We start from the raw sequence: 23,584 nt of genomic DNA, 5'->3' as shown, positions 1-23,584 counted from the left end.
GTGCTGCTTATGTGCCAACAGCTGTATTTAAGGAAGAAACATCCTATAACAATTGGACTTGGAATCAACAAGTTAAAAAGAATAATTCTTGAATATGTTCATTTTCATGAACATTAGCTGAGATTGCATTAACAGTTATCTTTGATTAATGTTAGCTCCTTTCTCAGCTAAACTATTTGTTCTTACTAAATGTTTAAAAATAACTTTTGCTTTGAATGTATAATGTATAACGTAGGCAAAGAAAAAAGCAAAAAATTCTAATAATTTTGTTGTATCCTGTATGACTTGGCCAGATTAAGATTTTCCAGAATTCTTCCTGTCATGTGGTAGCAGGCCTTACTGCAGCTAATGCTCTTGCTCACTTTCAAGGCTTGGTATAGATGTCTTCAAGAAGCTTCGTTCAGTCTGAAGAAGTTAAGTACTTCCCAGAAGAGTGTGAACATGCATTTAGGATTACATTCACTACCTGCCATGAGTTAAAATGATACATTTCTGTGCATATCGTCCATGAATTTAATGTCTGTCAAGAGTAAAGGCAGTCTTGTTTGGTTGCCAGCATCTTCCAGAGAACTGGGCACTACTTAGGTTACTCATTAAATACTAGTTGAATGGAACTGAACGATTCTACCATTTGCTGAGAGCCACAGTTTCTAGTATATTAGCTTACTTTGTTTTCGCCTTGTTTTTCTTCTTTTGGTGACTTCTTTGAAGAGAGTCTAATAATGCTGAAGCATTTAGAGTATTATCTTGGCTACTTAATCATAAATTATCATTTCACTCAAGATGTGATTTTCATACTCTTCAAACACTATTTATTTATATGCTGATATAATCTTTTCCCTCAAAAAGTATGTAAGGGGGGCTGGTGACGCAGGCGGTGAAGTGTCAAGCTCTTGGTTTCAGCTCAGGTCGTGAACCCAGGATCGCAGGACCAAGCCTGCTCTCACTCTTGCACTCTCTCTCTCTCTAAAAAATTTTTAAAAAACACAAAGTACTTACATAGGAAAATAATATGTCCTTGAAAAAAAAAAGTCTAGTTGTATGGATGTGCTCAAGCTGAAAGCTATATATATACAACTTTTAAAACTTCCAGTTGCCTGCTTGTGGGAAGTATAATAATCCAGTGTTTAACTAGACTTTTGTTGGAGTCACCCAGATGTGGGATTAAATTCGGCTTTTGCAAATGACTAACTGTGATTTGGGGGAATGCTATGTAATCTTTGTGAACTGTGACTTCCTTATCTAAAATAACAGCAGTGTCTAACTTATGGCTTGCTGCAGAGTTCTAAGCGCTCACTTGGTGACTTTAAGTACAGCCTCTATGAAATAATTTGTACTACTGGCCATTGATGACAAAGGATTTCTTTCCCCATAGCCTTTTTCCTTCATTGGGAATGAGGTTGTTTGATCGCTTTCGTTACTGTTGTTTGTTGTCATTTCACATTAGTACTTTCTCATTATGTTTCCCAATTTCAAACCTTTTATTGGAAAGATAGACCACCGTCTTCCTTTCAACACTTACTGATTACTGATTTTCCCTATTTCCTTGGACCTCAGCACAATCTCCTGGCCTCTGTGGTCCTATGCTCTTTATAGGCCATATTGCATCTGAATTCCACTCTGTATAGAGTCCGTTAGTTGGGGCAATTTGCTTTCCTCTCCCCAACTTCGTTCACACCCAAATATATTTCTAAATATATTATTCTGTTCCCAGTCTTAAAATGTCTTTTATATGACCTTTAAAAAATTTTCCCATTTGGAAAATCAGGTGCCTTCCCCCAGTTGGCTCCTCCATACCCCCGACTTCCCCAGTCTACCTCAATCTTACATTCTGTTCCAGTCAAACTTGTTTCCCTTTGGTCACATGTTTTAGCTTCTGCACCTTTCCCCAGTCTGTCCCCATGTGTGGCACAGGCCTCTTACTTTGCCATACCATGTCTCTCCTTATTTTTCAGGATAACCCCTCTGAGAGGACTTGTTACATACAAGTAGAGCATTTTACCTGGAAACAGTCCCTAAACAGGTATCCCCTTTCTATTAATTCATTCTTAGATTTACTTAAATAGAATCACATGATTTTGGAGCTTTTATCTATCTTAGATATGAAATAGAGATTAGATATAGATATACCATGTATATAAGATGTAGATATATCTGCATATAATACAGATATTATTTAGCCTAATTTCCTTATTTCACAAATAAGAGTGCTGAGGCCAAGAGAGATTGGTGCATTACAAGCGTTTCATTTATGTCTATGAAGATGACCTAGGGGACACCTGGGTGGCTCAGTGGTTGAGTGTTTGCCATCGGCTCAGGGTGTGATCCCGGGGTCCTGGGATAGAGTCCCATTGGGTTCCCCACAGGGAGCCTACTTCTCCCTCTGCCTGTGTCTCTGCCTCTCTCTGTGTGTCTCTCACGAATAAATAAATAAATAAATAAAATCTTTAAAAAAATATGTACTGGTGACCCGAGACCTTTGTTAAGTCCCAGCGATTTTTTTAATTAAAAAAAAAATAAAACAGATTACCTAGAAGGAATGCATGAATAGTAGTATTAAAAGGAAATAAGCAATAAAATGAGACTGATGGAATGAGAGAAAATGTTTGATATGGGTGCTTACTCATTTCACTAATTTGTTTTAGAAGCCTTAAAATACTAAGGCTCAAGATAAAAAAGAAAATAAAAAAGTAGGGGTCAAAACACTAGCAAAATTAAATTAAAAAAATAAGAAAAACAAGTCACACTTTTTTTTTTTTTTGGTCATTTGGGAAAAGCACAATATTTTGCTTGATTACTTTTCCTCACTTTTCAACTAGTAATATAGATTGCATGAAAAATAAACAAAACAAGGAAACTTTAAATGTTTGTTGGTGTAGAGGTGTATAAGAACAATCCATGGATTTTGCAATCACAGAAATCTAGGTTTGATTCCTGTGGGCATCAATTTACTCATTTGTAATATCACGAGCTAATGTAGAAATAAGAACATCTGGTAACAGACCTTGAGTCAGACACATATTTTAATGCAACATTCTCACGAGGCAATTTAAAAAAAAATCTTTCTCTCTCTCTCCCTTAAGTATGTAAGAGGTAAATGCAAAGCCTGACATCAATACAAGTCTGTAGATCAGTAACTTTGTCTCTGGGACTTATTTTGTGCATATCCAGTGAATCCGTATGAGCATTAATATGGCAGCTTTCACTGGAAGAAGCCAGAACACTGCATAGATATAATGAGAATGACAAAGTATGAAATATTGTGAGAATTACCCAGGTGCAACACAGAGACATGGAGTGAGCAAATGCTGTTGGAAAAATGGCACCAACAGACTTGCTCAACGGAAGGTTGCCACAAAACTTCAATTTGTAAAAAAAACAAAACAAAAACCACCATGTTTGCGAAGCACAAGAAATTAAAGTGCGTCAAACCGGGTATGCTTCCTTATGACATTCTGGAAAAGGTAACATTTTGTGGAATAGAAAAGGGGTGAGAATATGCAGCTAACAGTAAAGGAACAAAACTAATATGAGTAATCAGATTCCATTTTTAAGTAGAATTCTCTAATTCACAAGGGAATTAGAGACACATGTAATCCTAATGGCCATTTTCTCTCAACTTTTCCTCACTTCATTCCTTTCTACAGCCAAAATCAGAAAGAAGGTGAGTAGTAATATTAAGCCCCAATAATTTAACTTGTAAAGAGAGAAAAACAAATTATTTCTAAAGCTCTATCATAGGTTCAGCTCATTGCTTGGTTTAATAGCCCCGGACAGACCTTGGTTGGATTCTTGCTCCACCTGTGATGCAGCGTGAGGCTCAAATTTTACAACTTTGAGCTTCACGTTCCTCTTAGGGGAAGTGGTCTCATTAGTCATGCATCTTCACAGCTACTTAAATATTTGACATAGTACTTGGCACACGCTAAGTGTTTAAAACTTCTAGCTACTATCATTTTACTCTAAATTCATATAAGCTACACTGTAATTATGCTCTTGTACTAAGACAGTTGATGGATTCATTTGTTCTTGGGTTTAAGAAAACTCAGTGGTTCTGTAGTTGCTATTGTCGTGCATGTTTATTTCTTCTTGAGTCACTCTGGATCTGTTGTTGATTCAGATTTTACTAGTAGTTCATCAACATCTATGGATAAAAAAATGATTTTATATTCAGTTCATTATTTATGTAAAGATGAGGAATCAGCAGCCTACATAGCTGAACGAGAATCTTAGAAATGGCTATCTCAACAAATGTGCTGACAAAGAAGCACCTACGTGTTAAGGCTGTTCTCAAGTAGCAATTTGTTTCCATAGCACCTAAGTGGAGAAAGACAAGATTTCCCATTAGTCCCCTGAAGCAGAAAAATGTTTAAAATTCCAGATTTTGGTAAGGAAAGATGACGATATTTTCCAATGTACGTTAAAAGTTGGTTTTAGATTTTTTTTTCTTTGTTCAGCTAACTTAAAGCCATTGTTAGGTAGAATCTGGATGCATACAAACACTCACAATGTAAAAAGTTTGATATTTGTTTGAATGACAGGACTAAACAAGCAAGTCTCTGAAATCTAAAATATCATTTTTGCCTGGCTTAGAAAGGAAAATAACATAATAAGAGGGCAAACATCTGGTAAATATGAACTTAGAAGGAGGAGCCCCTCAAAATTTCAAGTTGTAAAGTCTGTATGATCATAAATGAGAAGGAAGGAAATTTATTGCTTATTCATTTGTTTGTTTAAGGAATATTAAAAAAAACAAACAAACTTCAAGGTATCTGGCACTGTGTTAAATGCACTGGGGATGGAGTCACGTAAAGTGGCCATTGCCTTCAAGAAGCTTCAAGAAGCGGAGGAGGAAGACCACAGGGTAGAAAATGTTTCATTAATAAGCAGAAATAGGATGTTGTGGGAACATCATGGGAGGGAGACTATGAGCCAAAAGAAAAAGAAAGAGGGATCCCTGGGTGGCGCAGCGGTTTGGCGCCTGCCTTTGGCCCAGGGCGCGATCCTGGAGACCCGGGATCGAATCCCACGTCGGGCTCCCGGTGCATGGAGCCTGCTTCTCCCTCTGCCTGTCTCTGCCTCTCTCTCTCTCTCTGTGTGACTATCATAAATAAATAAAAATTTAAAGAAAAAGAAAGAAAAGAGAAACTGAAGAAAGACTAGAAGGACATAGAAGAGACTACTCAGAAAAAGCAAAAACCATTTTAATAAAGAAAATGTCTGCCCTTCTAAAATCAAACACATTTAATACTTCTATAATACACCAAAGTTATATGTTGTTCTTTAACATATCTTTGCTCCAAGTGATTCTGAGGCTCAATCACGATTACAGAATGCAGGAAAGTAAGTATATTAACATGACACAACCACTGCATACTCTATTAAGTACATTATTCGTAAGACTCCACAAGGCACACGGTTTATACAAGTTAATATGGGCTCTATGAAGTGTTCTCAGTTTTCAGGTATTTATTCCTGCTAGCCAGGGTGGACATTCTTTTAGCAGTACGCTTTGGTGTCCTTCTCTGAGGAACGGACATTGGAAAAGTTAAGAATGAGTTACTATGTAGGCACTGATGTATGGAAAATACACTTTGTGTATCTGTATACTGTAAGCTGGAAACGCTTGTTGAGTCACATATATATTTACGCTAGAAAGCTCGACAAACACTGAATAGTCTGTGAAGAATGGAAAACCTCTTGCCGATTCAGACGAATATAATTCAACTATTTGCTGCAATACTAATTTGCTTGTTAAATTAATTACTCTGAAATCCTTTGGTTGTCAGGTACCAAAATAGTCTTGAAATTAGAGAACTGCTTTCCCACTTAATTCTTGTGGGTGGCCCAATTCCCCATGATATTCACAGCTGAGAAGTATTTTTTATGCATTTTTATCTTAAGTGATAATCAGGAGCAAATTAAGTCTGGTTTTAAATTTAAAAGAAAAAAAAATGCAAACCACTCCTCAATGACTTCGGACTGTGGGTATGCAAGACATGGGCTGAGCTGCACATCTCGCATGCTGTCACCTTTGTAACAGCCTGAAATGATGTGTGTCATCACATCAGGATTGCCCAATCTAGTGACCATCTAATGCAATCAAATCAGGATGCCCGATCTAAGGAGTGTCAGATGTAATGCCTCTAAAGTCAGTCAACAGTAATATTTTAAAGAAATGTCATTCCAACGAATAGAATATAAAAGTGTATTATATGCAGATGTTTACAAAAAAAGCACTTCAAGGACCTCTGGTCGAAACTCCTGCCAGAAGATTCCAAAGCCCGTACATTTTTGTCCCAGCGTAATTACGACAGCTACAATAAAAGCAGCAGAAAGCAAGACAAGCAAATCTTGGTCTCTTAAATGATTACAACCTCATTCCTTGGGGGAGCAGGTAATGAAAGTATGTTGTAAGTTGTGCTTGTTTTTAGACAGCTGTCCTCTGGGACCATATGCTACAGAAGTTTCAGATTTTTTCATTGTCATCATTGTTGATTTTCTTAAATGCGACTGGGCTTGCTTGTTTCAAAGAAGTCTTAGAAACATCTGTGTGCATGGTAGACATGGCTATCGTCTCATAGTCATCATCCCGAGACCGGAAATCACAAAAGTTAAAGAAGAACTGCAAGTCTCTCTGGAAATTTTTGTTCAGAAATCCGTAAAATATGGGGTTGACACAAGTGGATATCATGGCCGTAAGGTGGCACAGCAGGAATAACAGGTTATGGTTGCACGTAGCGATGATCTGATGATTCCAGTCAAACACAGTGTTGAAGATGGTGAGAGGCAACCAGCACACGGCGAACGCTACCACGATGGACAACAGCATGATGTTGATTCTTTTGGTTTCACTGGACCTGTACTTATTGTCTCTCATCTTGTCCATCATGTTGTTTCTCCTTTTCAAGCGTATATATATCTACAGAGAGGGGGGAGAAAAAGTTCAAACAGAACCACTAATTTAATATGGGATTCTGTGGAAAGAAGGTTAAAATGGAAATGGTAGGGGGAAACGTTTTCTTACCTTGAAGTAGCAAATAAATATAAAACAGAGTGGGCCAAAATACTGCAGCATCAAGAGGAGAGTTGTATAGGACAACCTATGGGAGTCCGATGGAAATTTATCAAAGCACACGTATTTGTCCTTGAACGCGTCAAGTGTTACATTCTGGAACGGCTCATCGGTCAATACTTGATAGATGAGGAAAGGCAGAGACGAAACCACAGCAAGGACCCAAATGACAGCAATACCTACGTAAGCATGTCTGTTATTCGGTCTCCACCCGCGTGGGTTGATGATCAGCTGATGGCGCTCCACAGCAATGAGAACCAGAGAGAAAATGGACACGGTGATTGAAACACATTGCACAAAAGGATTCAATTTGCACATCGCCTCACCAAAAACCCAGTGGTCCATTAAGGTGTAGACAAATGTGAAGGGAAGACACATGATGGCAACAAGCAAGTCTGAGAAGGAAAGGTTCACAATCAGGATATTGGTAACATTTCTCATCTCCTTTTGTTTCAAGATGATCATGATCAAGGCCAGGTTTCCAGTGACCCCAAGAATTATTACAGCTCCGTAAGCAAGAGCTAATGTAAATATCATGGCCAAGGGCAGGTGACAATCATCACTTTCAAAAGCCAAAAACTGGGAATTCTCTGAAAAATTACAGAAGATTGAATGGTTTTCAACCTGGGAAAATGATGTTGAATTCATTGTGATTGGTTTGGTTGTTACGGATTACTCTAGACAAAGGCGAAATACGATTCTTCAAAGCAGATCAAATGTTCAGCTTATTCTCCATATTGCAATCCACTTATCAAAATTATTCTGAATTCTTCATTCCCTTGAACTGAACAATCTGTAAAGAGAAAATGACCAATGGCATTACTAATTTTATCGAGGGCAGTCCAAATGAATTCTGACGCATAGTACTTACTGTTTTAAGTGAAGACACCGAAATAAAGAAACAAAATGTAATCTGTATAAACATCTTTTTAGAAGAGCAGAGACAGTGCAAACATTTTGAAGAAAAAAAAGACCCTCCTAATATTTTTAATTCGACTTGCAATTACTACATTTCGATTCAGCAAAATGTAGTAGCCTGTAAATCAGTCGGGTGTGCGTAAATCTCATGTCCCAAGTCTTATATAAACCGAAATTAAGGAAACTAATTAAATGAAAAAATCAAATCAACAGATTCCTAAACACTGGAAAAAGATGAGTGTGTCACAAAAATTTTGGTGCACAGATTAACACATAAGATAGGAAACAAAGAAAAACAACAGAAGTTTCCCGAATTCTTCCTCTTACTGTAGAAATGAAATAATTCACTAAGTCGTACTAACCGCTCCACCATACACCGAACTGCTCTTTAAGGCCGGCGTTATTTAGCACGAGGTCACGCGATGATCAGTAGAGTCAAACATCAAACCTCTGTCGAATGAAGGACTGTGGGAAGCACAGAAGACGGTTAATCCCGAAAAGACTAGGAAGGGTAGGGACGTCTTCTCAGGTCTGAGTGGAGAGCATGTGCTGTAAGGACCTGGGCTTAGGATACGAAATCTAACTGTACAAGTTAGAAATACGACCAAGGCAAGTACACTGCAGTGCATGTTCAAAACAAAACAAAACCAATTTCCTATTATGAGGAACACAAGTTTAATCAAATGAAATCAAGTGCCTGCAAAAAACGACGGAGGGCTCCGGACCTCAAAGTTTGCAGCTACTCCATAAAAGACTTTTGGGGAGCTCTTGCATTGTGTAGGAGATTTAACAGGCTCTAACTCTGAGGTTCTTTCTAGTTTTAAGATTCTAGAATTTATTAATATGTCAGAAGCTTTCAAAGGCTTTCTAAGACTTTATGCATATAAATAACCTGCCTCCCCACTCGACTTTAATACTGATTCGGTGCAGGGACCTACATTTTAGTGGTAATTTTGATCTTTCACAGCATTTTGCGTTACAAAGACTCTTTTCTTACCAGCAAGAGAAAGTGCAGACAGTGGGCTTTTTAGAGATTAAAAGCTCCTTTTTAAAAAATCTGATTTCCTTGAGATTGCTAAATAAACATATGAGATTTGGGATTTCTTATGTTAATTAACAGGCCACTGTGCCTGTGTTAAGAAAGGGAATTGCGCTTACGTCTTTTTTTATGTGAGAATAAAGAAAATCATGCAGATTTACTTCCATTTCAAAGGAGATAAAAAATTTAATGAACATTTGCCTTTTAAGCGACGCCCTCAATGAACCTTTCCTTGAGTGTTTCTGCTTTCTAGAATATGAGATGTTTCTTATTATAAAAGCACAACTTGGCTTTATAAAGCTGAAGAATAAAAACAAAGGTTTCTAGCATTTAGTAAGAATGGAAGAGTTAACACTAAGAATGATTTCAAGTGTAAATGTTTTCAGAAGTATGGCTCTCTCCACCCCTGTGCAACCACCAATAACACATAATGGCTCCTGAACTCATGCAGCCGTCACCCTTTTTTCTCTCAGGGATGCCAAAGGCAGAGAGAATAATCTCTGGCTCTTAGGGTCTGAGAACAAACCTTGAAGAAGCCAGTGATAATCGAACATTTCTTTGCAAATTCCTCACTGAAGAATTCTAGAAAATCTTTGCACCATACTTCCCACTCGCGCTGCTGTCAAGATATTCAACATGACTTACTGGTTAATTGTGAGTTTCTCTTCGTTTTTTAAAGCAAAACTAGCATAATAGGCAAGTGCATCCTCTCTGTCCTCTGACTTCTCATGGCTCCCTGTCACTACACACCACCAGATGAGGAAGCATTCTGGAATAAGACACACGAGTGCAATCCTCACCCTTGAAGACCTCTACATTTTCCTGCCCTTTGCCTTTCGCTCCCTGCTCCAACAGCCCCATCGGGAGTGCTCTGTTCCCCCAGCCCACCAAGCGCCTCCCAGCCTGTTGTAGCCTCTTGCACTCATCTTTGTCCCTGTCCTTGCCCTGGCTGGGTGCTTCTGTCTCACCACCAATCCAAATCCTACCCATTCTATCATTTGGTGCCCTTAAATCCTTAACTGGCTCTTCCCAATTAAACACAAGCTCTTTAAGATAAGTCGTGCATATACCTCATAGCACCTTGCAAATACTAGATTTAGAACCAAAACGTGTTGACTGACATAGCAGGCGCATGGCTGGAATAGCAGGTTCTTGTGTGAATTAATTCTGAACTCTGTCATAGTCCTTTTACGCGCAAGATGGATGCTAACTACAATAATCATTTTATGAGGTCGGGTAGAGAGGGGAAAATGCTCCATTTTTATGTTTAAAAAAAAAGGAATTGTTGCTGAAAGAAAGTTCATTCATCTGAGAAATACTTATTGAACACTTATTTTGCGTCGGGCATGGTTTTATTGGGGACAACAGTGACCTTCTCATTGAGTGACTGGTCTTGTGGACCAAAAGCCAAGAAAATATAAACTGATAAAAGGGATCATATGCCAGATGATAAGTATCAGACAGAAAAAATAAGGCAAAGAGGGGTTCTGGGGTTGTTGGGAGCTGCCCTTTATTACTGGGCGGTAGGAAAGGCCCCTGCTTGCTGGAAGAGGTGGCGTATGAGCTGAGACCTGAAAGTGGTGAGTGAAGAAGCCCGTGTAGAAATGTCGGGGACCGCATCCCAAGTGGAAAGAACAAAGGTGAATCCCTGAGGCTTGAGTGTACCTGGCGTAGTAAACAGCAACGATAAGTGGAATAAATAAGGGACAGCCTAGTAGAAAATTAATTGCAAAGGGTAAGCAGAAGAGGAACAGATTATGTAAAGCCTTACTCCCTGGGACAGTTTGACTTTTTTCTAGGAAAGGCGAGGAACCCCCAGAGAGTCTTTGGTAGAGGCATGAAGTAGTATGGGTTGTTTTATTTCGGAGACAAAGAGAGAGAGGGAGAGAGTACGAGCAGGGAGGGGGGCAGAGGAAGAAGAAGCCCGCGAGCCGAGCAGACAGCCCAATGTGGGACTCGATCCCAGGACCCTGGGATTATGACCTGAGCCAAAGGCAGACTGACCTGCCCGCGCGCCTCCATATGGCTTGTTTTAAATTGTTACTGTAGCTGCTGTTTTCAACAGACTTAAGGTCGGAAAGAGAAGAAGTAGGGAGATTCATTAAAAGGCAAATACAATAATCCAGATTAGAGATAATGGAGACACAGACTGAGGTGTTTATAGTGGAAAGGAAGAAAAATAGAAAATTTACATCCATTGACTTATCTTGACAAAATTCTTCTACAGCGTGTGGGCTACAAAGGCAGCTCCTTGCAGATGGTTTTACTGAAAACCGAAATGAAACTCTGATACCTCTGAAAAAATATTTGAGGGACATGCCCTGTAAGGAATAGTAGTCTTTCTAAGCAGACATTGACTTAGCTACACTGAAAATGTAAACTATTCTTTTTTTCTTTAAATGTTTGCAAAGCTTCCTTTTCTAAGTGCATGTCTGGTAGTCATTCCAGTTGGGTAAAACGGTTCTGCATCGGAAAAAAAAAAATCGCGCATTTCCAGCCCACCTGAGGATTACTTCGAGAAAGAATTACTGTCCGAAAAACATCACCGAGAAAGAATTCGCATATATCACCTTTGCAAAAAACAAAAAGGTGATTTGACACCCACTGTCCCAATATTCAAAACCAGAGATGCAACTGCAGACATCGCAAAAATTAAAGGTCGTTAAATGTCAGCAAATCTCCATATAGCTGCCCTGGGCCCTCAGAGAGCGATGGAGACGCTGCACACATCACCAGTGAGCAGGCCGGCCGCCTGCCGAGGGGACCTCTGCCCCCGGGGACGCCGGCCTCCCGCCGCCTCTGCCCTGCGCGCGGGCGCTTCCTGCGGAGACGCGCCCCGGGTCGGTCCGCAGCCGGCGCACCTGCTCCCGCGCCGAGCGCCGCCACCTGCGGGCGAGCTCCCGGCCGGACCGGGGGGGGGGGGGCGGTCACCGCACGGCCCCCCGCGCCTCCCCGAGCCCTCCCGGGCTTTCCGCCCCGTCCTGCTCGCCCCAAAGAACCGAATGGGGCGGTTCCGTGAAAACCCCACGGGCCCGCTTCCCTGCCGCCTGCTCTCCGGTGGGCGCCGGCGGAATCGCCCCGACTCCCCCCCCCCGTTCGCGCCCTTCTGCCAAGGAACACCTGCGCCCGCGGGGACCGGGCGGCCCGAGGATCCTCCGAAGCCCGGGACGGCGAGCGGAGCCCGAGCTCCCGTCGGTGCCCCCGGACCCGCCTGAGGCCCCAGAACCTTCTCCCTCGGGGCGGCCTGGGGCACCGCCGCCCGCCGGCTCCCATCGCCGCCCGCTGCGAGCGCAGGACCCGGGACCCACCGAGGCTCGGGGCCCAGGGCGCGGGCCACAGGGGCGGGGGGAGCCTGCGCTCGGCTCCGCGCCCCCCCCCCGGGGCAAGCCCGCCCCTCGCCTCCGTCGGCTCCCCGCGGGGCAGGTGCGGCGCGGGCGGCGGGCGCGGAGGATCCAGGGGGCCGGGGGACCCCCCCCCCGCACCGTCCCGACGACCGGTGCCTCCGCGCAACCCCGCGCACCCCGAGCGCATTCTCCGGGCAGCCCCAGAGCACCCCCCAGCGCACCCTCCGCGCACTCCGAGCGCAGCCCCTGCGCACCCCGAGCGCATTCTCCGGGCAGCCCCAGAGCACCCCCCAGCGCACCCTCCGCGCACCACCCCCAAGCACCCTCCGCGCACTCCCCGGCGCACCCCCAGCGCACCCTCTGGGTACCCGCAGCGCACCCTCCGCGCACCCTCCGGGTACCCCCAGCGCAGCCCCCGAGCACCCCCCGCTCACCCTCCGAGCACCCCCCAGCGCACCCCCGCGCACCCTCCGGGTACCCCCAGCGCACCCTCCGGGCATCCCAGTGCACCCCCAGCGCACCCTCGGGGCACCTCCAGCGTACACCCCGCGCCCCCTCCGAGCACCCCAGCGCACCCTCCGGGCACACCCCGCGCACCCTCCGCGCACCCTCCGAGCACCCTCCGAGCACCCCCCAGCGCACCCTCCTAGCACCCCCAGCGCACCCTCCGGGCATCCCCAGCGCACACCCCGCGCACCCTCCGAGCACCCCCCAGCGCACCCTCCGCGCACCCCCCCGCGCACCCCGCTCCGGAGAAGCGCTGGGAGAAGCGCGGGCAGGGCCGGCGGGAGAGCCGACGAGGGGACGGGTCGCCTGCGGGCCGGAGGACGCCGAGACAGCGGGGGCAGGTCGCCCGGAGCGCCCCGGAGCGCCCGCAGCACCCCGCGAGCCGCCTGCACCCCGAGCCCCGCTGCGGGGCGGACCCGGGCCACCGCGGGGCGCGCGCACGTTTCGGGGTCCCCGTCCCCGTCCCCGCTCTCGCCGTCCCTGGGCGCTTCCTCCCGCGTCCCCCGAGGGTGCCCGCCCGGAACTCACCTCCGGGGGCTCCCGCCGGGCCCGCGCCCCGAGCCGCAGGACCGAGACCCGGCAAGCGCGCAGGCACCGCGGCTCCCGCTCCGGCCCCGCAGAGCAGCCGGCGGGCAGGAGGCGCCCCCGCGGCCCGACTCCGCCCCGCGCGGCCACGTGACGGCGCGCGGGTCCCAGCCCCGGCCCCGGCCCCGGCCCCGGCCCCGGCCCCGGCCCCGGCCCCGCGCCCGCCGCCCCGGCCCCGCGGCCCAGCGCCCCCTCGCGGCCCACGCCCGGCTCGCCGCCCCGCGACCTCCCGGTCCGTCCCTCGTCTTTAAAGCGATCAGGGGGACGGCCTTACCCAAAAGAGAAAAAAAAGAAAAAAAGAAAAAAAAAAAAAAAGTAGCAGGTCCGGGGCCCCGAGCCCGGCGGCAGTGCGCACCCCCCCCCGGGGCACCTGCCAGGCCCGCGGCCTCCCCACTCCGGCACCGAGGTCGCGCCCCTGCCGCAGGCGGGGAGGCCGCGGGGGCCCCTGCGCGCCCGGGGAAGCCGCAAGCCCCCCCCCCCCCCCCCGCCTTGGCACCCGGGCCTCGGGGAGGAGCCGCAGGAGCCCAGCAGAGCGCAGCGACCCGGGCTCCCGCCGCTGCACGGTGCCTTTTCTCTATTAGGCAAAATAAACACTATTTAAAGTTCAGGATCAGTCATAGCCGGCTTATTTACATGGTGATGTGAACATCTGGGGTTGCCCCCCCCCCCAGGAAATCTTTCTAAAATATCTGTTATTAGACATATTTTTTTATGCAATTGGAAAAGGGGTAGGATCCAGAATTAAAATATCCCTTGTAATGAGTGAACTCCCGGAATGGGAGCACACGCTGCACAAAACCCCACCACTGGTCAAACGGAGTAAAATGGCATCTATCTGTATGTTTTTTTTTTAATTCTTCTCTTTCCTTCTTTTTTTTTTTTTTAAACTGAGACTGAAAATATGATTTAGGGATTTCGAATCTTTTATTTTATTATTATTATTATTATTATTATTGCGATTTTATTTTTTATTTGTTCACGAGAGGCAGAGGGAGAAGCAGGCTCCGTGCAGGGAGCCCGGTGGCGGGACTGGATCCCGGGACCCCGGGGTCACGACCCGAGCCAGAGGCAGATGCTCCACCGCTGAGCCGCCCAGGCGCCCCAGCAACTTCAGTTCTTGTAAAGAGTAATGACTCTTGAGGTTTCTGGTCGCCTTCTGTTTACTCCATTCCCTCAAGTCACGTTCTGAGAAGTAAGCTTTTTTTTTTTTCCTTTTAAAGATTTTATTTATTTATTCGGGAGAGACCCAGAGAGAGAGGCAGAGGGAGAAGCAGGCTCCTGCAGGGAGCTGGACGTGGGGATCCCAGGTCTCCAGGATCACACCCTGGGCCGAAGGCCGCCCCAAACCCCTAAACCCACCCCCCACCCCCCGGGGCTGCCCTACCCACAAGGTTCTGACCTCAGATTGGCTATTTTCCATCTGCAGTGAGAATCACAAATGAAATAATCTGATTTTCTATGAAGAATACATTTTTAGGTAAGCTTTTTTCCTATGTCAGCAAATATTTTGGAATTGAAAATATAATCTGGACTCATTAGACATTTTCCTTTCTGTCTTTCCCAAGAATGCTGAATAAAGGCATGCCTGTAATAATGCCTAAGCTACTGTGGCCAGTGTATTTCATCATTTTATTAACTGAGTTGTTAGGAAGTTTCCACCATAAGGCACGTTTATAAAGCTATATTCTTGAAATACTAATATCAAATACCAATCTTTGAAAGATCATTGGTCTTAAAGACTTTTCTGTCAAGTTTTGGGTCCTGAGACACCTGGGTGGCTCAGCGGTTGAGCGTCTGCCTTCGGCTCAGGTCCTGCCCCGCCAGGGTCCCAGGATCGAGTCCCACTTCGGGCTCCCTGCGAGGAGCCTCCTTCTCCCTCTGCCTCTCTCTGTATCTCTCATGAATAAATAAATGAAATCTTAAAAAAAAATTATCGTACAAAAAGAAGTTTTGATATGCTCAACAACCGCAGCAAATTGTATAATTCTCTAGGCATATATCATCTATTAAGGACTCTCTCAAACTGTAAAATAAAATAGATTTTTATAAAGTGTGAAATTAAAAAAATGCAGCATAGTACAATAACCAAATACAACATAGATTCCTCTAATAACGTAATTTTATGGAAGGCTTGACGTAAAGTAATCTGAGTTCCTCAGAAAACATATGCTGAAGAGTAATGTGAATTCCTCAAAAGATGTACTTAAAGAGAATATACGTGTGAAATAAAGAAAACTTCTTTTTCTAGTCTTAAGTGAGCAGCCAGTTGCATGCTTTCTTTCTGGGGATTCAAACTAGATAAAACCTCACCTTTGCCAGGGACGGAGAGAGACCTTTTTCACTGGGTGTATTTTCTCCTGAAATTTCGGAGCCCTCTGACCTAGAAACCATGACCAGCAGAATTAAATCAATGATCTGTTCTCCTGTTCTCTCAGGCCAGTCTTTTGTTCTGTCATTTAAACAGAATAGGCCCTATTCATTAAACCCCTATAAACCTTAGTTTTATCGTCTAAAAAAATGGGCTGAACCTTTAAATTGCATGATTCGATGACTATAGAGATGAAAGCGTGTCACTAAACTTGCTCACGGAGTTTATCCATTGTAGCTACTGGTCACTTGATGCATTTCTGCTGCTAAAGTTAATGATTCTAAAATGCTAATAGGCCTTGATATAGGAGAGTTGTCATAAATTATGACTCAGAAAACCTTGACAGGTGTTAACCTGTCATGTGAAAACTAGCCAGTGGATGATACTGTAGGAGAAAACCGCATCGGGGTTGAAGTTCCTAGGAACCACCTTGGTGAATCAGTTCCTATTCTATGCATTAATTAGGTGTCAGCTTTTCCTTCTTTCTGTAACTTATTACTGCATTTATTTGAACCCATGATGTCCCAGAATATAGACTGCGATATTATTTCAGGGACCCCTGAGGAAGAAAGAAAGTGCTTCCAGTAAAGCAATGACGCGCAATCCATTGTAACTGAATCTCAGAGTTAGAGTACTAAAACAGCTCCTTAAAATCCTCACCTTAGAACCAATGAAATATAGGAAGCAAAGAGTTTTGACTAAATCGGTTAGTACAATCAAATGGTCAACACAATCACGTAATCCAGGTGTCCTTTGGAGAATTGACTCGCAGGAATAGGTTACAATTAATTTCGTTAAAAATGTCAGGATACAAGAACGTAGATAAACAATTTAATTAGCTTTTTGTGTAGAGAAGCTAAGTCACATATACGGATTTGTTCTTGGTTTGAAATGGGAATGCACTTCAGGAAAGTTCTCATTCGTCACATGGACTACAAACCTAGAGCGTTTGTTTTAAAACTGTCAGAATCAGACTCTAGAGGACTAGGGCCCTAAAATTATTCAGTAAATACCCAAACATTTTCCTGCAGACCTCACCTGGTCAGACACCCTATAGACATTCAACAAAAATGTGACGTTATTTTACAAAGTGTCACATTATGTATTTGTTACCTGGGATAATGAGCAGAGCTTTGCCATTGTTACTATTACTGCTTTTGATTATAACTAGTGCTATTCCCTTCACATCTCCTTTCAAAGTTGTGGAGTAGGAACAGCTGGTGAGCAGGGCAAGTCTGAATGCCTCCTCCGACCTCCCATCATCCGTGACAAAGATCTCTCACAGTTCTTGTCCCGCTTCCACCTTCACACCACCCTACTCCCAGATGTCAGGCTTAATATGAGACCTTCATGACACAGGCAACATCAGGAGGCCACACTCGGCTCCAAAATGTAAAAGCCAGTTCACATCCCTGAGACAGCGCAGTTTTTCCCAAAGGAATGAAGAAGGAGAAGAAGAAGAAGAAGAAGAAGAAGAAGAAGAAGAAGAAGAAGAAGAAGAAGAAGAAGAAGAAGAAGAAAAGACTCCTTGGGTCCGACTCCAGGCCGCACTCTGCTCAGGTAAGCAGCCTGGCTTTGTTCCTTTGTTTAAAGTCTAGCCATTGCTTTTCTTTCTCTGGATGCATATAAATCCAGAAAGAGGGTAAGTATCCAAGGATGCGCTGGGGTAGCAATCGGACTCTTCTGAACCCAGGAATCTGCTTGGCTACCCCCTCTACTAACGCAGCATAAAGGTAAAGATAACTGCGCGGATCGTTGAAGCTACAAATTCAAAACCTTAGCTGAAGTTCTTGAGCTTGAGTGGACTCCGATCTCTCTCCTTTTAGAAGATATTTCCAGTTGTCCTCCTTCTCCCCTAGTCTCCTACCTCATATCCTCGACTTCCATAGGCTCCTCCTTGCTTCTGAAGTCAGCAACAACCGGACGGCATTTGCGGCCTCCGTCCCACAGGCCTCACTTGAGCAGCAGCTCCTCTGCCCCAGCTGTTCGGGCCCCAGGCCTTGAGTCAGCCGAGCCCACTGGGGTTTCCCGGCCGACACCCCAAATGTCGTGTGACAGAGACAAGCCACCCCCGTTGTGCTCACCCCCTCAATCCAGGAGCAGAAAACCCATGCGTGAGTTGTCGTTTATATTCCACTAAATTTGTGGGGGCTGTTACACAATAACACAACTACAACACCTGTTCAGTCAACAGTGCCGCTTTCTTGGTGCAACACTAAAATGAAAACAAAAATAAAATTGCTCACTCCTTCAGGGTAACCCCCTCGCCCGTGCCCCAGCTTCTGTGCTGCCTTCTCCTTCCTGGGAACTCCTCTACGAATTGCCTCCTCAGCATGGGCCGCCGGAAACCACCTCTGCCCATCCCACCAGTGACCAAAGCCCGTGGAAACGCTTCAGACATTATTACGCTTATTCTTTAGGGTGCAGGTGCCTCTCTTGACCACCCTACGCTCTTGGAATCTTCTTTCTCCTGATCGCATGAACGCCACACTTCAGGCTTTTCTCCTTGCTCACTGGACGGTCCCCTGTTCCCTCTCCCAGGTCTCCCCCTACTTCTCACACGTGTTCCTCCCTAGGATCCTGCTAGGTAGGGGGCCCGAGATGGCACCTGCCTATTAGCCCACGGGGGCCCCCATACTGTTTGCTTCTTCACGCCAGGTTAGGACTAGTAGCCCAAAGCCAGACAGCACCAAACCCAAATTCTCACACATCTAATTGCTTCAAACGTTATCCAGAGAAATCTATTTGTAACCAGTGAGAGCCCATCCACTTTTTAGAGCCCGAGAAACTGCACCCATCGTCTACGAACCATGGATAGAACAAAATCTGTATCCATAAACGACATCAGGCCGCTGCTGCCCTTCGGAGCTCTGGGGACCACCTCCCCACCTTGCTACTGAGTGACGTCACCTGGGCAAGTGAGCCCTTCTCCATTTTCCTCTTCTTCCCAAGAGGCCTCTGTCCTATCGCCCTTCTGGATGGTTCTTTAGAAGATGACTCGCTCGGAGGACCTTCCCCTCACCCCGTCCAAGACCACCCCCTCGAAAGCTTGTGTGTCCTGTCTTTTGTGGTCCTGTCTTTTCCCTGATTGACTTGAAATACCCAAATTTACCAGAGATCTCATTCTTGATCTTTTCCTTTTTTTTTTTTTTAAACCCTTAATGCATAATCCTGCCCTCTGTCATCAAATACATGCTTGTGTGCTCACAACCCCACATCTCCACCTAAAGGACAGATCTCTCTCGGCTTTCCGGACAAATGTGCTTCTCAGCTGGTGAACGGGGATCTCAGTCTGGTCATCATCCCCATCCCTCAAACCAGAATCTAAGAGCTGTCCTGTGTTTCTGTCTCACACTCTCAAATTTAGTCGCTCACACATTCCCGTTGACTCTACCCCCTAAACATCCCTTACATGCGATCAAACTCTACTTATTTCTCTGCTGAATGGGTTTCTGCCTCAGTGGGTTTCACGATGATGCAGTTATATCCCTCCCAGCTTAAATAGTCTAGGTGCTCTCCAGACACTTCAAGTGCAGGGTCCTTTAACCGATATTTTCCGTATCATCCTCCACCACTTCCCACACACTCAGTCATACCAAACGCTTTGCACCTCTCTGATACACCCTCTCTCACCTTCAGGCCGTATCCCCTCTTCTTATTTACCCAGGCCCATCATTTGGGGATTTAACTCTCACCAGTTCCTCAAGCTTCAGTTCAAGTAGCCTCTCAACTAGGAAGCCCCCTTTCATACCTCTCCATCCCCCCCATAGGCTGAATGTACCTTATTCATATTTCTGCAGCCCTTTAAATTTATTTCTAACCCAGGATTGAGTACACTAGATGCAATTAATTGTGTATTTGCACAGAACCACACTGTGATCTCTGGAAGACAGTGACGATTTTTTTTTTCACCTCTTTAAACTTGCAGCCTAGATTCGATGTGGCAACAAGACATTGAGCAAAGTTCTGTGGAAGGATTGAAGAACAAGGAATAAGGGAGGGTTCCATAAACTGTGAACATCACAAATCAGGCCCACGTGTTCATCCGAAATATTTAAAACTGTCTTGGGCGCCTTAGTTACGGTGGATAACTGCTGCTTCTATACGTGCACGGAATCCGTGAAAACATGTATCTTACATATATGTAAATGCTACACATATTTTATGCATATGTGCGCTTATTACGTACTTCTCTTGATGAGTCTTCTTATTTTTTTATTTTCTGTGTGTGTTAATTCTGCTTTCCTATTAAATATAAGCTTCAAAGATTCATCCTCCTGCCTTTAAAAATGCATATACTGTCCAGCAGAAAAATGTCTTAGAAGTTTTTCTACCTGCTGAATAATATACTTTTAAAAGCTGAATTACCTGTATGATAAGAGTAGGAATATGGTTACAGATACAGTTTCAAGGAACGTTCACTTCATCACTTAACCACATCAACTTTGGATTCTGGGCTTATGCTTTGAACAGTTCTCTGAACATTCTTTTTAAAGACTATTCAAAACAAACCAACATATCAAAAACAAATAAATCATTCCTCTTCCATTTCCACTTAAATATAGCAAAGCTATATTTAGACTTATAAGTAGATGTAAAATACTGACCATTAAAACTTAGCTAAGAAATGAAAATTTCTCTTTAAAAAGTAATATTGGGCAGATGCTTATCAACATCACCACTTTTTGGGTTGATTTGCAAAAGGGAATAATATATGAACTATAAATGGATTTACATGATAGAAACTGTATGTCCCCAAAGGAGTCTACGTTGTCTTCTTTTACATATTTTGTGCTGAGATTTTTGAAAGAATATAATGAAACAAAGAATCATTTGTTGATATGTAAGACATCCACAGCTTTTTAGAGAATGAATCAAGCATCATTATGTAGTTATTATAGCTGCAGCAAAGAGAATGTGCCAGTAAAAATGGAAAGCTATCCATAGTATTTCTTTTTTCTTTTTTTTCTAATATGGAGAGAAACAATTTCTATGATCATTAAAATTTTCTGAAGATCCAAACAGGTTCTCTTTTTACATATGTATCTATAACACATGCTTGTTAATGGCATAAAGTCCTAGAGAGTCAGACCTCGGGCAGCCCGGGGGGCTCAGCGGTTTAGAGCTGCCTTCAGCCCAGGGCCTGATCCTGGAGTCCTGGGATCGAGTCCCGCGTCGGGCTCCCTGAATGGAGCCTGCTTCTCCCTCTGTCTGTGTCTCTGCCTCTCTCTCTCTTTCCCTGTGTCTCATGAATAAATAAATAAAATCTTAAAAAAAAAAAAGAGAGAGAGTCAGACCTCAAAGGGAGTTCCATATCTACTAGTCACAACATTTCAGTTTACAAAGAAAGTGAAAACTAAAAAGGCCAAGTGTTTTGTCTAAAGCGATGCCACTAATTTGAAATAAAGCCTGAAGGAAATCCCAGGTGTTCTGACAAGAGTCCAATATACAACGACATTTGTGATACAGGATTGCATACCTATATATATGCGTACCACACGTATGTGTGTATGTATTTCTGGCATGGAGAATTTATTTAAAAAAAAGAACTGTACGTTCTGTCTGGAAATCAGTCACTGCTTTATACTTAATGATTTAATCATTAGGGAATCAAAAGGAAAGATAAAGTGTTGCCTAAGTAGCAAAGTGCTTGTCAGAAGAAGACAATTATACGTTTGTCATACCCCCTTAGGACCTCATATTCTCATTGTATTCTCTGGAACAATGGCTCTCTACACTCAAAACTTTGGGTTAACTTTTTTTGATTGCTCCTGTTCCTTAAAAAACTGCATGTATTTCCCAACTGTGTTTAAGTCCTAAATGCTGATTATATGACAAACTAATACAATTGCAAAGAAATCAAGACAGCAATGAGCATCATAAAAATATTCTGATAATATGTGGAAATGGCCTCTTCCATATATTTTAAGAATTAAGGATTTAAATTAGCCATGCTATAAACTGTGGATGAAGACATGTCTACTCTTAATGAGTGTGACAAAAATCCTCACAGGAAGAAAATTCATCAAATAAAATAGCACCATTTTTTCTATTTTATTTGTCACCGCTATTCCTATATATCAAGATGACATATCATTTGAGGTTATTTCAATGCACATTAGTAAGTGTCCTTCACAAACAGTAGCTGTTATTAAAATGCAGCAATAAAAAAAAATAAAAATAAAAAATAAAATAAAATGCAGCAATAACTGACAGAAACAACAGACACGTTCCTCAGAGAAATACTACCTCAGGCATTGTTTGGAGCGTGCTTTATTATTCAATAATTTGTCTTAGGAGTCCTGAGTAGTTTTCACTTTCACCTTTACAGAAAGGCTTTCTTTCATAACTGATGAAGAACCGTGAGAAGTGGAAAATAGCCAGTTTAATTTTGTAGCACACATAAAATCCAACTTAATTTCCCAAATGAGTATTTTATAAATAGTGAGTAGGAAAAAAATACCTAGAGCAGAGGTGGACATTACTATTTGTGTTCCCAGAGGTAGTACTCCACCTGCTTGAATTTACTCCATCAAGTAGGAACAAAATCCTGTATTATGTTCGACAAAGAGTGATGATGACTAGCCTTGAATCCCTCCTGGGAAATTTGAAGGTAAAAGCGCACTGCTCTTCGTAGCTCCCCCTTGATGTAGCATATTGCTGGAATTTGCAAGTTGACCAAATCCTCAAAAGAAGGATTTGTTCACCTAATTTGTCTGCCCCACGTAGGTTGAACGTGCGTTGAAAGAAGGCTTCTTGAGGCTTGTACCCTTGTGTGTGCAGCGGGAAGGGAATGGTGGGTGAATCAAAATCTTTGTCTCACTGACATGTTGGCCTTTTATTTTGAATACTCTGATAGCAACAGTTACTTCAAAGGAAGGGTCGAGATTAGCCAAAGAAAGCAACGTTTGTGGAAAAGAAATAAAATCCATCTTGTATTTTTAACATTCAAAAGCTTGTAGCAGAGACTGGTATTCTGGAAGGTAGTCACAACGGGGTTCACTTGGGAGCTGTTTCACAGGCCACGCGTGTTTGAAGTAGGTGTGCACTGTAACTGCCAGGGACCGAGGGACAGAAATGCCCGTGGCAGTGTGTCCTGTACTGCCCGTGCCAACGCCGGAGTCAAGACAGTCTAAGAAGGAAACTGGTTTCTCCCCAGTCACCCTTCCTGACACTCCATCCCTCAGCTCCCCCGCTACAGAGGCCGACCCTGCCTGCTATGTCAAGCATTTGGGGACAATGTGCTAGTATTCCAGAAGTGAAATAGAGAAGGATGAAATGGGAACTAGATTCCCTTGAGGAATTTAAAAGCTCTTGGATGACTCTCTGGCCGATGCCCTGCGCATCAGACACTAAGATGCAGCACAGGGGCCCAGGAATTTTTGTTCACTTCTGCTAGATTTACAGGTTGCCTTGCCCCCAGGGGGACAGTCCCCTCCAGATTGGAGCCCCGGCCCCACTGGATCACACTCATCACCAAACACTTGTGGCTGCGGCCGGCACATAATCGTTTTCAGGTTTGAAATGTGCAATAAATACAATCTGTCGCCTGCAAGGTCGCGGCTACAGACACGTGGGCCTGTCTGCGACTCTCCAGTGTGTGTCTGTCTGTCTCTCCCCCCCCCACCTCCTACACACACACACACACACACACACACACACACACAGAGAAGCCTCCAACACCTGCCAACTAATGACTAACGAAAATAAGGCGAACCTGCAAAACACATTTGGAAACACTGGGGATG

The 23,584-nt window shown here is 44.2% G+C and overlaps 1 protein-coding gene across 3 annotated transcripts; it reads right to left on the bottom strand.

Moving 5' to 3' along the window:
- Nucleotides 1–5,200: 5,200 nt before the first annotated feature.
- On the bottom strand, nt 5,201–13,522 carry NPY1R (neuropeptide Y receptor Y1). Of its 3 annotated transcripts, XM_055336210.1 has the most exons (4): nt 13,412–13,522; nt 8,356–8,458; nt 7,028–7,868; nt 5,201–6,922 (listed from the first exon to the last, which is right to left on the bottom strand). In XM_055336210.1, exons 3-4 carry the CDS (start codon nt 7,721–7,723, stop codon nt 6,470–6,472), a joined length of 1,149 nt encoding a protein of 382 aa, XP_055192185.1. In that variant the 5' UTR covers nt 7,724–7,868; nt 8,356–8,458; nt 13,412–13,522; the 3' UTR covers nt 5,201–6,469. The 3 variants fall into 3 exon arrangements, with proteins under 3 accessions (XP_055192185.1, XP_055192186.1, XP_055192184.1); XM_055336211.1 differs by lacking the exon at nt 8,356–8,458 and having other exon boundaries at nt 13,412–13,510; XM_055336209.1 differs by lacking the exon at nt 13,412–13,522 and having other exon boundaries at nt 8,356–10,613.
- Nucleotides 13,523–23,584: the final 10,062 nt, after the last annotated feature.

The sequence above is a fragment of the Nyctereutes procyonoides genome, unplaced genomic scaffold (assembly GCF_905146905.1).
Source record: "Nyctereutes procyonoides isolate TBG_1078 unplaced genomic scaffold, NYPRO_anot_genome, whole genome shotgun sequence".
Taxonomy (NCBI): Eukaryota; Metazoa; Chordata; class Mammalia; order Carnivora; family Canidae; genus Nyctereutes; species Nyctereutes procyonoides.
This window is presented reverse-complemented; position numbering and strand designations above follow the sequence as displayed.